The sequence below is a fragment of the Nyctibius grandis genome, chromosome 8 (assembly GCF_013368605.1).
Source record: "Nyctibius grandis isolate bNycGra1 chromosome 8, bNycGra1.pri, whole genome shotgun sequence".
Lineage (NCBI taxonomy): Eukaryota > Metazoa > Chordata > Aves > Nyctibiiformes > Nyctibiidae > Nyctibius > Nyctibius grandis.
Window position 1 is genome coordinate 17,556,753 of NC_090665.1, and position 16,618 is coordinate 17,573,370.

The 16,618-nt window shown below is 48.2% G+C and overlaps 1 protein-coding gene across 2 annotated transcripts in view; it reads left to right on the forward strand.

The window, feature by feature from the left end:
- The first annotated feature begins 5,843 nt into the window (after window positions 1-5,843).
- PID1 (phosphotyrosine interaction domain containing 1) overlaps window positions 5,844-16,618 on the forward strand; it is a 92,791-nt gene continuing 82,016 nt past the window's right edge. Inside the window, exon 1 of one of the 2 annotated variants that reach the window (XM_068406557.1) lies at window positions 5,844-5,933. In XM_068406557.1, coding sequence (XP_068262658.1) covers window positions 5,904-5,933 — 30 coding nt within the window. In that variant the 5' untranslated portion in view covers window positions 5,844-5,903. Of the gene's footprint in view, window positions 5,934-6,255; window positions 6,346-16,618 lie in introns of those variants that run through there. The other variant, XM_068406561.1, reaches the window with a different exon arrangement.

Sequence of the window (16,618 nt, forward strand, 5' to 3'; positions counted from 1 at the left end):
TGCAGCCGCAGCCACCGAGCCCCAGCCCTCCCTCGCAGCACGGCTGCTGCCAAAATCCACAGATTCAGCCTTTCTTTGCTGATGCTGGTTAGCAAAGAAGGGGCACGGTTGGTACTGATTTGAGGGGGTTGGCAGCTCTGAAAGATCAACTTTGTGTTTGCCAGAGGCTGGCGTCCCTGCTTCGCTTGCTCACCGGGGCTCCCGCCAGCTGTGATGGAGGTGCTACCTGGCAGAGGTGACAGGAATACTAACAATAAAACTTGTTTGGCTCTTTATTTTCACATATTTTGTCTGGTGCGGAACTGATGTGGCCTTTTAAATCCATGCAAGACCTTTGCAGCAACCTCCCTTCTGCGCTTGTTGACCCACCGTGGCTTTGGTGGTTTATTTTCACTGTCCCGTGAGTAGGGCTGGTACAGCGCCAACATGAAGGAGAAGGGAGACCAAATATCTGCCTTGCTAAAGATGAGGCCAAAAGGTGAGAAGGAAACAGGGATATCACATAAATATGGCCAAATAGGTCACTACCTGTGCATTGCATGCATTTATTTAGTTCAAAATCATCCTCCAAGTTATTTTTGGTAGAGGAAGAGAAGTAGCTATCCTAGTACTTGGGGAAGGCAGTGGGGTAGTTACAGCTGAAGAGGTAATCAGAAACGCAACCTCTTTTGGCACCAACACAGGTCATTAAAGACACCTGGTTGCTGTGGGAACCCCAGCAAGAGCTTCTCAAACAAATTGGAAATCAGGACTTCATTACACCCAGCAATCTCGGCTGAGATTGCTGGGAAAATATGGCATATCCGAACCTGAATTACCTCCCTTCCCTGGGTTACTTATGCTGTCTCAATTTCACAAATCATTAACACCTCATTGCTTCAGGTTTATAGCATCTTCTGATGCCATTTAAAAATCCTTGCAAGGGGGATAATGAGCCAGATGCACTGTGAGCAGAAGTGGCCTCAGCTGAACCACCTTTGGTGGAGCTGCACTCCCATGTCTGCGCAGTCATGCCAGTGCACCTACATAATCAGAACAAAAACGACTCCCTAAATAACAGTACTGCACCACTGGGCATATACAGTAAGCAAGTATGTAAATAAATTTTCCTTTCAATTTACCAAAACACAATACTGAAAGGAAATTGAGGACCTTTGGAGATACATGGTCTGCATTTTGTCAGTATTTAATTGAAAGACCTTTGCTGTTGAATTGCTGCTACTTAAAAGCAACCATGCTTTAGGTGCCTGCATCCCATGGCCGGATGCAGTGCTGGAGGCCCAGCCTGGCCGTGTCCTCCCTGAGCAATGCCCACACTGTGGCTTTCCCACGCTGAGTCTCCAAAGTAGACACCGTGCCATGGGGGCTGGAAATCTCCAATGTGGGTTTTTACTCTGCCATATTTATATCAGTTAGACATAAAGTTAAGCTCATTCCATCCAATCTAGCTTAGCCTTCTGCAAGAGATGAAGTTATACACAAAAGTAAATTTATTGGTAACTTGAATGTTAAAATGATAGTTGTCAAAGAAAACAGTTTGTATCATGTGGATACTGTATTTTGGGCTTCTTAGGCATAAAGTATTTTTTCAGAAAGCTATCACAAAATTCATACAATGTATCTAGTGTCTATCTATGCAAGGATGCTGCATTTGCTTGAAGCTTGACATCATGCTCAAGAGTAACAAGCGTATTTAGATTTTGCAAGGATGTTATTAATTACAGCACTTTACACAACATTAAATTTGCTAATTAGGCAAACTTACTCTGCAAAAGCAAAACCAAGGTAAACTGAATTCTTAAGGAAAAAAAAGATGTGTTTAATGACTTGGGTACACTTTGTAAACTTACGGAATCAAAAAGAGGATCTTGGAAACAGGACTTGCAAAGTCTGCACAATATTTGGGGAAGCAGCATTTAAATAACTGAATGACTCTTCTACTGATGTTTCAGTAAGAAGTAATGGTGTTCCTAAAGCTAAATAGAGCTTGTGAAGTCCAATAATTCATTGGGATCAGCAATTAGAAAACTTTAGTTAATTAAAAAGGCAATGTCTACAGTAAAAAAAAAGTGAGTTTATTTTTGTTTTCAAATGCAGAGGAGCCATGTTGCTATAAACACCTTACTCAGGGTATGAGATGGTGCAAAAGGAAGACAAACTAAATAACTAGGAGCCATTAAAAGACAGAAAATATCCTGGAGTCACTGGAAATGCTTCAGCTTTACTGTGCGAATAGAAGTGAAATTGGTTCTACTGCATCAAATACTCCCCTTTGAAATGAGAGAACTCCCCTGGCTCCAGTATTTCTATCCTGTGAGCACAGAACTGAGGGAGACTGAGAAAAGTGGGACCAACCTGCGTAATGTATTGCAGTCTTTGGAAAGAATTGTCTTAGTATTAACTCATTGCTAGAAGAGAAACTCCACAATTTGGCAGAGTAAAAGGAAAATTAATAGAAAAAATATCTGTGTCTTCCTATGGGCACATTCTGGAACAGAGTACATCCTGGAAATATGAATTCACACTATTTATTTAAGCAAATGCAAAAGATTTCTGACTGGCTGGGAGCAGAACTTACCTAATGCAGAACAGCTTAGATACCCAATAAAAAAATGATGCTTGGATTAAAATGTTAGAAAGTCTATGTAAAAATGACCTCATCTTAGTGAGATTGTGACATGAAGTCACCTGAGTTTAATTGATCGTTTCCTGAGCTGTGCTCTGGCTGGTGCTCTGGCCACCCCGGCAGTGCCCAGTCCAGCCAAAAAGCGAGTTTCCTGCAGAGGCATCTCAGGACATGTCCAAAAGGGCAAAAGCAGGGCTGACTTGCCTGACATGGCCGCAACCCATGTGATGCTCGAGTACTCCTGGAAACTGAACAAACCCAAGCAGGGTGGCTCCGTAGCTGTCCTGTTCTCGCAGCGCTGCTCTGTCTCAGCTCACAGATTGCTTTTTAACCAACCAGTTTGATTTCAGAAATTGGCAACTGAGCTGCTCCTCTCTAGCCATAAGCATATTCCTACCTTCCTCTCATACAACCTTGACCTGAAGCCTACAGCGTTCATTTTCTCCGTTTTCACGTCCTTTTGGAAATTGAGTGACTGTTTCTGCTTGTTTGCTCTAATAGCCTGCCACCCATTTTGCAGTAAATGCAGATTCCCCCCCTCAGTTGTTTTAGTTTGTATAAATGTCATGTAAACTAAAAGAGAAGCAGCCTCCAGCCGCAGGGTTGGTCTCCTCCTGCTAATCGCAGATCCTGAACTTCCTTTGTGCGCCGCCGCTGCTGACAGCCGGGTTGTGCCTGCTCCTGGCGGGTTCAGGCAGCCATGGCGGGTGGGTTTACCAGTATGGGAAGGATTGATGAAACTGCTCCAGAATTCACTTGAGGAAGAGCAAGGCTTTTAGAAAATGCCTCCCTTGTATAGGAGTGTAAGCATCAGTCTGAAGAAACAAGAGGGTGACAGGGACACAGTGTTTACTCAGTGAGTGGGAAGGGGAGAGGCCTGGTGGGTGTCTTGTTCAGGAGCTGGTGCAGGGTTAGTGCTTCCCTTCCTGGAGAGAGGACAGTTATGCATCAGTAAATGAAGCTGCAAGACTTGAGTCGCTTTAATTAGGCCGTCACTGCTAAGGGATGTGCTGGTGAAGTGTTTTCAGAAACAATTAAAAAGTTCACATTTATTGAGGCCTCACTCTGACCAGATGCAGCCTCACCCGGATCCTGCAACGTGCCTCAGGGTGTTGGTCCCCAAGATGCCACTGTGGCTGTGCAGCCCTGCAAGGGACAGCGTTTCTTCGCGGGTGAACCTCATGCCATTGCAAACCCTGGCTTTTTGGGAAGATGCCCTTAAATATTGCTTTGCTTTGCTATTGAAAGCACCAACACTGAAATGATATCCCACTTGCCCCTTGGGCTCACACACCTGCAGTGGGTTTGGGAGCCTGGCTTGCAGGCTGTGGGGTGTGCTGGTTAGTGCTCGGGACAAGCATGACACACACTCCTTCAGTTTTTTACCAGATCTTCCCAGCACCCAAGGGTGAGGCACTGCCTGAGTAGCCCTGGGTCAGCAGGGAGGGTCAGGGGTGGCTTTTGTGCCTGGAAAAACATTCTTTGGTGCAGTCCAAGAGCCTGCAGAGACTTCTCCTTTTCTGTGGCACTTCTGATCTCCGCTGGGAAGAGCAATGCCTGCACGTCCCTGCACAAGCCAGGGGCAGAGCGTGCATGTGCCCTTGCGAGTGCTGGGGCAGAGCTAGGGGAGAGCCCCCACCCCACCACCCCCACTGCTTCCCTTGGGGCCAGATCAGGGCAGCCCGGGCCCAGCGGCTGCACCGTGCTCCTGGCACTGCTCCCTCCTCTGCCATGTCTTAGAACGTGGCCTAAGTACCAAAGTCATTCAGGTACTTCTGGACGTTTTGCCTTTAACGTCCTGGATAGCAAAAGAGGGGTCAGGTCTGGTTTCTTGCCTTTTGCTGTGTAAAGGGACGTCCTGTGCCCAGTTAGGGTGCTGTTAGCCAACAGCTCCCTTGGGGCCAGAATCAGCGTGTGCCCCCCTGCCTATCTGGTGCCGCAGAGTGGATCTGTCTATGGAGATGGAAACATCAAGTCAGATAATTGTGAGGGTGACGTGAACGTTGCGATTAATACGTTATTTTAATAACACTGACAACAGTTTGCCTTATATGCCCATGAGGCAGCTTGAGATGTGACTGGTGCTGCCGCCGTGGTGTGGCTCAGGTAAGCCATAATGTGGGTGTATCCTGGCACGTCTGGGGGGAGGTGGGTGGGTGCATGGTGCTGTGGGTACAGCCAGGACTGGGGATGGGGGCAGATGAGGTTTTGCACCTCAGTGTTTGGAAACAAATCTGTCAACTGCAAGTGCTATGCCTTAATCTGCTGCTCCCTGCTCTGCAAGGCTTAGAGGGTGGAAATGGTGGTATTTGTGTTGCTCCCACAGCTCAGGCCTTACGCAAGGTTGGGGCAGGAAGAGCCAGAAGCGCAGCTGGGGCTTGGGGCTGAGCTGGGAGGCAAAGGCGAGCGCAGCTGTGGCAGTGCTGTGGCAGCTCCCCACGGCACTGTGCCCCCACTCCTCTGTCCGCACCCCAAATGTAGCGCCAGAGGATTGGGTTGTTTCTGGGGAAAGGCGGTCGAGACGTGCCACGGGGAATTTTACTGACCCGTAGCAGGAGGAGGCAGATCCCAAAGCCTGTCCTTGCCCTGTTGATGCTGGCGATGTGAACCAGCTGAGCGTGAGCTCAGCGCTGGTGTGGCGCAGGCCCCTGGGCCACCCTGGGGCTGACTGGACAGGAGTGATCCTGACCCCAGCCGGTGGCTCCCTGTGCTCCGTGCCCCTTCAGCGGCAGCAGCAGCCTGGGCAGGGGCACGGGCAGGGCCTTACAGAGCAGGGCAGTGACTGACTGGGCAGTGGTGTAAAATTCTCGAAGAAGACGAGGAAAAAGTTTCAGCTGCCATGACGAAGGCTGCCTGTGGGGAGGGCTCCCTGGAGGCCTGCATCCCCTCCATCCCCCAGGCAGCACACGGCGAGTGCAAGGGGGGAGGTGGGCGGCCCTGCGCGGAGACTGCGGTGCCCAGTGCGGGGGGGGGCGGCGGAGCGTGCTGGCAGCCGGGGGTGCCCGCGCTGCTGCCCTTCCCCCGCGCGCCCCCGGGGAGCGGCTGCAGGCGGGGCCCCGCCGCGAGGGAACTGTGCCACGGGGACAGCCGCGCGGCCGCCGGTCCCCGCGCCCGTGAGAGGGTCCGCGCGTGGCCCCCGCCCCAGCTGCCCCGCGGCGGACACGCGTGGGCGGGGCGTGGGCGGGGCGGTGGGGCGGGGCGCGGCGCGGAGGGGAGCGCGCCCGCAGAGAGCCGCGCTCCGCGCCCGCTCGGCAGCGCCTCCCGCCGCCGCGGCACCATGTGGCAGCCGGCCACGGAGCGGCTGCAGGTAGGCGCGGGCGGGGGTCCGGCCCGGCCCGGCCCGGCCCGGCCCGTGGCGGGGGGGCCGAGCCCGCGAAGCTGCCCGGAGAGGGCGGCGGGGGGAGCGGGGCCGGCAGAGCATCATCCCCCGGTATCGGGAGTTTGTTGTAACTTCTCCCCTTGCCTCCGCGGAGGGTGGGTGTGCGGGGAACGGGGCGCACGGACACACGGCGGGAGGCGGGATGGGCTGCCCCGTCAGCATCCCGGGTCCCGGCTGCCGCTGCCCGGCCACTCCGGCGCTCCCGGCGGGGCTTTGGTGCCGGCGGGCGGGGGAGGCGCGGCTGCGGCTGCGGCCACCCCGGCCCCGGGATGCGGCGCGGCTCGGCGGGGTGTCGGCAGGGGAAGCGCCATGTGGGGGCTTGTCCCTGCGCACCCCTTAGGTGAGGGGGAGCATCCGCGGTGTGGGACGGGTGCCCCCGCCGTTGTCGTGCGGGACCCGCGGAGCGGGGGACACAAAATCCGGCGGGAGCCGTTTGCCACCCCCAAATCTACACGTCCGGGGGGCTCACGGGAACTTGGGTCCCCCGGCGCCCTCCGGCAGCGGGTCGGGCTCTGCCAGCCCTGGCTCTGTCTCAGTTTAATGTAGGCTTTTATGCGTATTTCAGATCCAGGGTGAAATCTGAGACAGGCAGAGAGAAAGATGAAATAAAACTCACTTTGTAGATCCACTGTGTCGACTTCGTATAGTTTTCCAGAGCAAGTGTCTAGTGAGAGAGAGATGGACGTTTTAAGTAAGAATCAATGGTCTTAGCTCATGACAAGAAAAGGTTATTATTGCTTTTGCAATTCAAATGGAGAATTTGCTTTGCTATCATCAAGCAGAAAATTCAGTGGTTTGATTTGAGTTGATAGTAAAGCCAAGCCAAGCAGATCCGTGAGCTTTAATCTGCACCAACCAGTAATGGGTATAATTCCTGTTCTTAAAAAGGAGTACTTTTCTCTACAATGAGAAACTTGATTTTTAGGGGATAGGAATGATGCGCCACATCTGTAGTTTATGGATTCAGGGGTAAAAGCTGTGTGAGTGCGTTATTATTTATTTGTTTCCCTGTGTTAGCCAGAAACCTCTCTGTACACAAGCAGCAAGATCACCTGTGTTAAGGAGTTAATGATTTTGGGCTGGTTGTGGAGGTGGGAGCACCTGTGTCACCTGTGCTCTGGAGGGATGATGCCCCTTCAGGGGATGCTGCTTCAGGGGAAGGACCCGAGGTGAGGCTGCACCCAACAGTTGGGGGCAAAGGAGAAAGTGAGGGAAGGGAAAGAGAAGAGGAAAGCTGAGGTTAATAGTAGTATGCTGGTCTGGGTCATATGGATTGGCTATGTGCCCCCGTTGTGGAATTAGGAGGTGTTAAAAATAACAAGATATTAATATCACAAATACGTGATACTGCCTACAAGAGCATGCAAGGCTGAAAAGAACCAAGTGCTTATGTTGTGCAGAGTAAGGTTGCAAGTGTAACCTTATTCAGCTGCTTTGTGTATCCCGCTTGCCTTAGTGAGCGGGTGGGAAAGGCCACATGCTGTGGGCAACCAGGGCTGCCTGGAGGGGGGACGCTCTCTGGGCCCCTCGCTTACCTGTTGCAGCACAACACAGACCTGTAGCAAGGGGAGCCCATGCTCCTCCTCCCTGTTGCTGGAGGGGAGCCACGAGCACCAAAGTTCTCAGCAGTGCCACTGACTTTGTGCAACCTACTGTTGGTCACCTCTAGCTGGAGACTCCAGGCATCCTGAACCTCCTGAAATGCTAAGTGCCTGTAATTGTGCTTCTTGCCAACAGGAGTTGCTGGGGAAGCGTACGAAGAGCTGTAGGTGCTCTAAAAATAAAAAGCCAGAGGGATCCAAACTTGCAGAATTAAATGATGCTTTGGACTTGTACCAGTTCCTAAAATGAGGAGAAGGTGAAAGCCTTGGAGAAGCCACAAGAAGCCCATAATAATTCTGTGTTCACACAGGAATTTAATTGATAACATAGTGAACAGTGGACAAAATGAATACAGTGAGTGGAAGGATGCTGGGAGTAACTAGGATGTGATCCTGTAATTGAGAGCTGGATCCTAATCCATATACACATGAGCCAGGGTTGTGTGGGCTATAGACTGCCTAATGTCACCAACTCCTTTGAAAATTTTTTTTTCCCAAAAGAACTTTGAAACCTGGTCACTTCAAGTAGCCTGCTCTCCCCTTCTGTGCCCAAGCACTACATGCTGTGTATCACCAGCCTGGTCAGAGCTGCTGGCAGCACTGCCCAGCCCCCCGTGAGGACAGCTTGTGCAAGGCAATAAATAACATGTTTTTACCTTCTTTCTCCCCTTCAATGTCTTAATTCAGTTTCAGATGTTCCATGTTGCTCTCTTTGTCCCAAGCTCCCTCTTTCCTGGCACCCAGTTGCTGTGAAACAAATCTTGGTGTCAGTGGGGTGTTGAAGGGGGGCCCTCTGCTTGTCCCTGGCTGGCAAGCATGTGTTGTGAGGGCACTGGGCATGGGATTTTGGTTGTAGCAGGGGTGTATTTGGTCACTGGGTAGAGTAGATGATGTCTTGTGGTCTCTGTTCATGTGTTCTGTGATTATGGGTTATGCCAAGTCACTACTGCATGATATTTGAGGGCTGTATAATGGCAGGTCCAGCCCTGTCTCCTATAGGTTCTCCTTCAAGCTGGTATATGGGTGCAGAAAGCGTGGAGCTGGCACAGCTTTCTTAATGTTTTCATGTGTGAGTTGTATATGGCATAATTTTGACCCAGATGCATCTTGCATTAATATCCAGCCATGACAAAGTGCAGCCCTGTCCTAAGCAAAATGGCAGTGAAAGTATTTTCATCTTTCAGAATATTTCTTTTGGCCTAGTTCAGTAAGGGAAAGTATGAACCGACTTTGGAAGTGACTGCCTTGGTGTGGGTCAGCCCTGCCCTCATTGCTAAGGGGAACTGTGTACGTTTAACTTAAACGGCAGTGAGCATCATGGTGTGAAGAATTCTGTCATGTTCTGACATGGTCATCTACAGGTTGTGGGTCTCCTTTCCCAGTCCCACGCAGTGTATAACAGGGCTGCGTGTTCCTGGTCTGCGGCCATTCATTATAAAAGCTAATTTTGTTCCAAATGTGCTCGGTCCTGTAAAGTTTCACAGTTTGTGCTGAAATTTTTGGCGTGGACTAGACGAGTACAATTCCAGTAGTGAGGTCAGCAGCAGAGCTCACGCATACGCAATAGGAATTAAGTGTCATCGGCAGCTGGGTTACAAAAATGCAGTGAGCTGGGGCATGAGCTGGACATCTCCCCACTGCTGTTGTAGCCACTTGCTGCTGAAAGCTCAGTCTGCTGCTGAAATGCACCCCCTTTCCAGGGGCTTTGGTTTCTGGCTTTGCTGGAATAAGCTGTGATCACTCGTTTTTTATTTTGGGGATTTTTTTTTTTTTTTTTTTTTTGGTCACTCTGCTCTCCACTCTACTTCTCTCTGATGGAAGCTTTTCCTGTTATCCTGCTGCTTAATGAAGAGCTCTTGCTGTTTCTGGAAGATATGTTGAATTAAATGGATTAGAAGAATAAACTAGAGAAATGTAAATATCCAGGTTTCTGGAATTTCCTTGAAAATATAATGCAGTGAAGCCTGCTTTTTCTTCTGCTGTTCCTTTCCTTTCCTCTTTTGTGATTCATTCACCTACAGCAATGTTGTAATTATGTGTATTTTCCCCAAAGTTAGTGGGACAGTCGGTTACATGGGAAACCACACAGCTGGGACCTTGCAGGAATATACCATGGGGATCAGTGAGACTCTGGTGCGGTACTCAAGAAAGTTGTGATTTTGCAGGTAATACGGGCATGAGCATTTTTCATGCTTAATGTAAAAGAGGTGATCTGGGACTGTATCTTTTTTTGAAGGCTTTCCCCTCTGATTTCTGTGGTGGCATTCCTGGTTTGTGTTCAGTAAGATGCGGGTGAATGTACTGAATGAACATGTGAGTGCCTCCCCGTCTCCTCTCCTGGAGCAGCAACCAGAGGGTGCTTCAGGTATTTAAGGGTTGTTCTTCCTGCTGCAAATACCTGGGCTCCAGCCCAGAGCTCGCTGTACCGTCTGGGTATGGTTTTCATCACTGTGTTTGCAGCAGAGCTTATCGATGCTCATAAGCAGTGCATTCTGATTTTTGGCTCAATGTTTGTGTCAGTGGCGCTGTTTGAAAAGATGCTGAAAATCTTCTGAAATCTTTCTTTAAAATTATTTCCAAATGCACCCTCTGTGCCTGGTTTGGGATGTGAGGGTCGAGAGCCTTCAGTAGAGCAGCTGGGAGTTTGGAGCCTCTGGCTTTGGTGATGCTCCCGTGAGGACTCTGAAGGGGTTTTTGAAAACAAGGAAGGTGTTCGTGCAGTTTCGCATGCCTGTCTGAGGGATGACTGCTATTTGCTTTGAAACCTAAATTTTCCTGGAAGCTTGATGCCAGACATTGTGTCTAGATAATAAATCCCAGTGGGTGCATAGTTTCCGAGGTCGTGCTGTTTGTAAGCCCTGTTTATAAGTTTTCCTGCTTCTCTTAACGCATGTGGGTAATAGGGATTGCCGTGTCCAAGTACATTTTCCCCTGGAGCACGAGACGCGGCGGTGCTGGTGCTGCCCGGCCTCGTGCTGTAATGCCAGGCATCCCTGAGCTGAGCTGTGCCCACAGGCCCTCCTTGGGAAAGCTCTCGCTTTGCTGGGAAAAGCTCTTGCTTTTTTGGGAAGACGCTGCTGTTTCAGATGCTTTTCTTGGGCATTGCAGTTGCCTCTTGCCAAGTGGTCACTTGGTTTGTGCCATCATCTGGGCCTGCCTCAAACCACTGGAGGGCAACAAGAGAGACCCCCTTGCCGCCCGCTGCCTCCCAGCCCCACCACCTGCCTCCCTGCTTCAGGGCTGGACATTGTTTGGTGAACTGGCTTCATAAGGACATGGGGATGGCCAGGTGTTCATGGTAAGACTTCAGTGATTCTCTGTCTACTCATCTGGAAATTCGATATTCTTACAAAACCCCACAGTTTTGGGCCATTTCTGGGCAAGGTTTTAATAGCGGATGGCTGCAGTGTATTCTCATGCTGCTAGAATTTTTTTCTTTCATAAAATAGAGTTCCACATCTCATCTAACGTGCTGTCAAATACTGTGCGGGAGAGCTGAAGGTGGGTGAGATGAGATGAAGCGGGTGATGTCAGGCAGGAAGCTTCAGGTCCTTCTTTGCTCAGACAAGTTTGATTCCCTGAACCCGGAGGCCTAATTTTGCCATCGTGTAACTTGTGCAGCCCTGCTGAAGTCCATGGGAAATACGTTTGTGTAAGGTTCCTTTACCATAGTCTTTGAGTTGTTGGTGTAATTTGCCTCAGCATCGTTAAGATATAGCAGTAAAAACACAGTGCAGGTATTGATGGAAGTGAAAAAAGTGAAAGCAGCAGTATTGGGGGTGTTGGTGCTCGCTTTCTGGCCTACCTGTGAGCACTGCCCTCTGAGGCTTCATAAACACATCACTTGTTTTGCTGGGATTTGTTACTGTACCCAGTAACTGTGCGTCTTGAATCTACTGATACTTTTAGATTTGGGAATGATGGACCCTGTTGCTAAGTACATGCATGTTACGTGCATCCACTAACACCTAGTATACACATCAAACGCCTTTTCCATGTCAGGAACGTCGAAACTCTTCACTAAACAGAAGTCAGCTCTGGGCAACCTTACCTGTGTGTGATGGATTTGAGGTAATCATGGATGCAGTGGTTTCATGACAATGTTTGTTAGCATCTGTTCAGATGTAATGTGGTTTTAGGTGCTGTTGGTGCTTTCAAAATGAACTTCTTGTCTTTCTATTATATGCTTGGTGTTCAGATGCATACATCTATTAAAAAATGCAGTATACAGTCAGTCGAAACAGTTGTTTTCCAATTTTTAAAAGCATATGGAAAAACTCTTCTTTAAACCAAACACAAAGAGGTTGTAAGTGTAAAGCACACAAACAGCTGTCTAGGCAGAAACCACTGCAAGACGTGTAGCAGGACTGATACTACTACTGAGCTCTGGTTTTATTAAATATTATGTCAGAAGGAAAAAGTGAAAAGTATTTGAAATTTAAGCTTGAGTCATGTGGATGCAAACGTCCGGGAAGTCTTACAGCCCAGTGTTTTGGCACTGTATAGCTTCAGAATATCTTTCAAAGCATCAAAGTTTTTGCACTGTTTTGCTGCTATGACTTTACAGCAGTCAGGGATCTTTAAAACAAAGCTCTGTGATTCCAGCAAGCTCATCTGGCACCACTTAGCTTGGGCAGTTCCTTTTTTCTACGTTATTTATTCTTTGTAGAAAATGAATGGCTCTGGAAAAATGCTAATTTTGGGAAGCATTCTATGACCAAAAGACAATCAAAATCAGTGACTGCCTTGTGGAAAGCCCCCTGGGAAATGATCTTAAGGGTTCGTTTATAGTGTACTACTAGTTTCTGTTTACGAAACTGACAGCCTGTTTGATGACAAAGAAAAATAAAGAAAACAAAGCAGTGATTTCCTTGAAGGAAGACAAACTAAAGCATTCAGTGTAAGTATTCAGAATTTTAACTGCCTGTTTCTTATTTTCTCTGTGTCCCTGGTGGCAGCCAGCAGGACAGTCAGCAGTGGTGTGTCCAGAGTGTTACTGGTGCCTTCCAAGCGTGGTTGTGTTCGCAGCAGACAGACCCTCAGGCGGGCGGTGGGAGGTGTGCCAGGCTGCCGAGGCTCTGTGCTAGCGTCCTCTCATGTTGAGCAGTACGGCGGTTGACTTCATTTGCGACTTGGCTCTCTGTGCAAGCAAGATGAGAGTTTGGCCCAGAGACATGTAAATGTGTAGCTGAAAAGTCCCTTTAAGCAATGTTTGGTACTTTTTTTCCCCCACAGTGCTTTCATGTATAATAATTTAACATATTTGCACTTAATTGAACTTATAGCTGGTAAAGTTACAGATGACAGTAGCGTTAGTCTTCTGGGCTGTTTCTGAGTAAGTGCATCAGAATTCTTTGACCAAAGATTTTAAATGTGGGTGATAGTAAATGTGTCTTGAGAAAGACCTAATATGGGTTTTCATGATTCGTATTTCCTGCTGAAATACTGAAAATATGGAGTGGCTAATATAAATCTTTGATATGCATAGTCTTAAGGAAAAAAACCCCCAAGAGTTGTGTATTTCTGGTATTTGATATTCTTTTAATGATGGCACTTCAACAAAATTATACACAGCCTCAGAATGATTAAGTTGATGTCATTGCTCTGGCCCTTACCTCAGCAGTTCAGTGATGGCTTCTGAAGTGTTGGTCTTTTTGAAGAACCTCCATTCATGTTTTCATTGGGAGCATTTAAATTGTAACTGCTTTTCTGACAAAATTATTATCAGTGATAGTAATTCCAGTGTCAATATGGAAATGTAAAAATTCTGCCATTCCAACTGTTTGCCTCTGTTCCCTTGCAGGCTTCCCCTGCCACATCGTGCCGAGTGCTTCAAGGGAGGGGGGTGGGAGTCCTGGAGCAGGTTGGGGACCTTGTTTTGGACTGTTTCACTCCCCTCTCACAGCTTAATGGCTGGTTGTGCTTCCAGGCAATGTCAACAGCTACATTTCTGACCTGAGTTAGTAATAATAAGTTTTGCTGACTGAGCTATGCTGCAAGTGCAGTGCAGTTTGGTTTGGGATCTCCATGCCATAGCACCGGTGTGGTCGGCACTCTTGCGCCATAACCCTTCGTGGTGTTGGGTCTGTGTCATGCTGGACAACTTTCAAACGTCTCCTTGTGCGAACACATTTTCTCCAGATATATTTCATGGGAACTGCCAAGAACACTGAGAGCGAACAGAAAGTTAATTAAATGTCCTGAAGCTCAGGTTTGTGGCCACCTCTGTCTTCCCGTGCCAGGTTCCCTCTGGGTTTGAGAGATGGTTATTCCACATGTTTCATGTGAAGCTTTCAGAATGAGTCTGGAGTAAGTTTCAAAGTATTCAGAGCCTCCATTTAGGGCCAGGCTTTTCCAGAGAGCATTTTACCTGGTGGACTGAGCTCTTCTGAAAACTTGCCCACTCATTCAGTGCCTGTACAGGAGAAGTGGTGTTCAGAGTCTGGTCCCACTGGTGGGGTAGCTGCCCTGAAGATCTTGCAGTGGGATCTGGCCCAAGCTCCACTGGGGTCAGTGCCAACCTTGAGCCTGACTGGATCATGGAGCAGGACAGCAATCCTGCCCATTGGGCTGTTACAGGAGATCCAGAAAGTTTGTATAGTCTCATTTAAAACAAATATTTGTCCATGCTATGGAGCTTCTTCCTGAGAAGCCAGGGCAGAGGAGTTTGGGGTCGCAGGGGACCAAGGGCATGGGACCTCCATGGTGATGGTGGCAACATCAAGTACGTCATCTGAGCCTGCAAGTTGCTAGCTCTCTCCCTTCCCTAGCACCCTGAGCCTGGGTGTTGAGAGACAGAAGGGATGGGTGGACGCAGCGTTTCCTCTCCCAAAGGCTGCAGGAGGAGGCTCTCCGGAGTGAATCTCAGCTGCTCTGTGGCTTTCCTGTAGCTGGCAGCGAGTTTTCCTGCTGTCAGGATTAATCTGTGCTTTCTGAGCCAGTGACAATGGTACTGACTTGAAAAGGGTATCGTTTCTTGGGATGGTGAAGGGGGGGAACTAACTCTCCCTCCAGTCATTCTAGTTGAAAAAACAGGCAAACAAAAATTCTGTTATTATTTTATTAAAACTATCCAGTCCAAAATAATATGCTGAACTTGGTTTCCAGTGTTATGTTAAGGACTTTTGTCCTCAGTTTTCTAGTATTTCCTTCTGCTGGGGACAGGGACATCACAAGAAGAGTTGTGTCATGGTGTGCTAGTTCTTTTGGCTCCAGCTTGGAGCTAGAGAACGTAAAGACAAACAGCTAAATTGTTAGAAAAAAATACATCAGACTTCAAAAACAGGGTTTTAATCTTTTTTTCCCCCTGATTTGAGGCTATTTAACAGAACCTTTTGCCCATTTTTAGCTTTTCCATATGGAATTTATTATTTTTTTCTGTTTGGTGTTTTTTTTTTGGTTTTTTTTTGGTTTTTTTTTTTTACCAGAAAAGTACTTTTTGTAACTTAGGCAAACACCAAGCTGCAGCTCCCTGAGCTGCCTGGGTGTCGGGGCGTAGCGTGTACCTCTGCCCTAGTTTATTGCACAGCATGTCAGCAGAAGACAGCAGTGAATTTCTTTCATCTTTCAGAATAATCGTCAGTTTAAGCATCAGATTAACAGGAGTAAATCAGTACAAAGATTGGAGAGAGGATTTTGGCTGTTTGTTGCTTTGTAGCTGAGGATTTCAAATTGTCTGATGGGCTCAGCGATGTTTTTCATGGGATTTTTGTGAGGGGACTGAGGAAGTATGACTTCCAGGTACAGAAAGAAGCAATTTAACAGATTTCTCATATGGAGCTGTTTTAAGGCAGAGGTGAACCCAAACCTAGAAGCATTTGCATGTATGTGCGGAGGATGAAGTGAGGTATTTCTGGGCCTGGCTTGCTTATCCTATAGTGTCCATATTGCTTTCTGTGCTGCCAGTTTCAGCACTGCTCAATGATATTAAATCAGTTTTAATGTGGGGTGGTGTTTGTTTGATTTGCTTTTTTTCTTTCTTTCTTCCCTTGTCCAGAGGGGTTTTTCTGTGCCTGACTATAAATTTGAATCAGAAAATGTAGAAGCTTGAATCTTGTCCTGGTGCTTTTAAGAAGGAGCCTGTACAGTGTGGATCTGCACAGGCTTCAGTTTTCACAGCTGTGCTCTGTTGTTTGAATTAGAATAAGAAGGAAAGATATTTTGAAAGTTTTATGCCAGTCCTCTCGATAGTTTGTCTGAAAGGGCCTATTGAGCTTGGTACCACATGTCTGAGAAAGTCCTGATAGTAAAGATGGCTTTGGTGCCTCCTGCTAAACTGAACTGCTGAGGGATGTGCAGTGCTGTTAAAGAGTGCCGAGTGGTTTATTTTTCTGGTAGGCAATGAGAAGTGAACCCAGCAGTGATTCCCGAGACACCGAAGCCCGGTGATCCTCCAGCCGAGGACGAGGCATAGGGCTGAGCCTGCTGCCTTTGCGGGTCAGGCTGCCCTGGGAGCTGAGGATTTGTGCCCCTGGCTCCCTCCGGGCTGTGCAGCATGGCCTCCAGCAAAGCTGCCTGGTGGGGTATGTGGTTGGGATGGTGGGGAAGCGGAGCGCTCTCCATCGCATTCTTGGTGGAGCGTCAGTGCCGAGGTCTGCAGAAAGGGTATTACTTTCTACGAGACTGGACAGTTCACTTTGATAAATGTGTGTTAAATCACTCAGATTTAAGAATGCAGTCTGATCTTCATGGCTTTGAATCCATTAACTTTTATCTTGCCATTTGAGACGGCAATATAACTTTTCAGTGGTTTATAAGGAATGTTAGGAAGCATTTGTCTGTGAGTGACTGTTTTGTTTTGATCTGGTGTTTAGAGGCTGTTTTTTTCATTGAAGAGCCTGAAGCTTGGTGCGAGGATGTGTAACATTTTTTAAAGGACAATGTTTTAATCTTGTACCTCTAAAATACAGTCTTGCTATAGAAGGAAGAGTTGCACAGTTTGAAAGGTTACAGGAGCCAGGGTAAGTCCTGCTGTTGCAGTTTCCTGCAGATCAGTATTGCAATGTTAAGTTC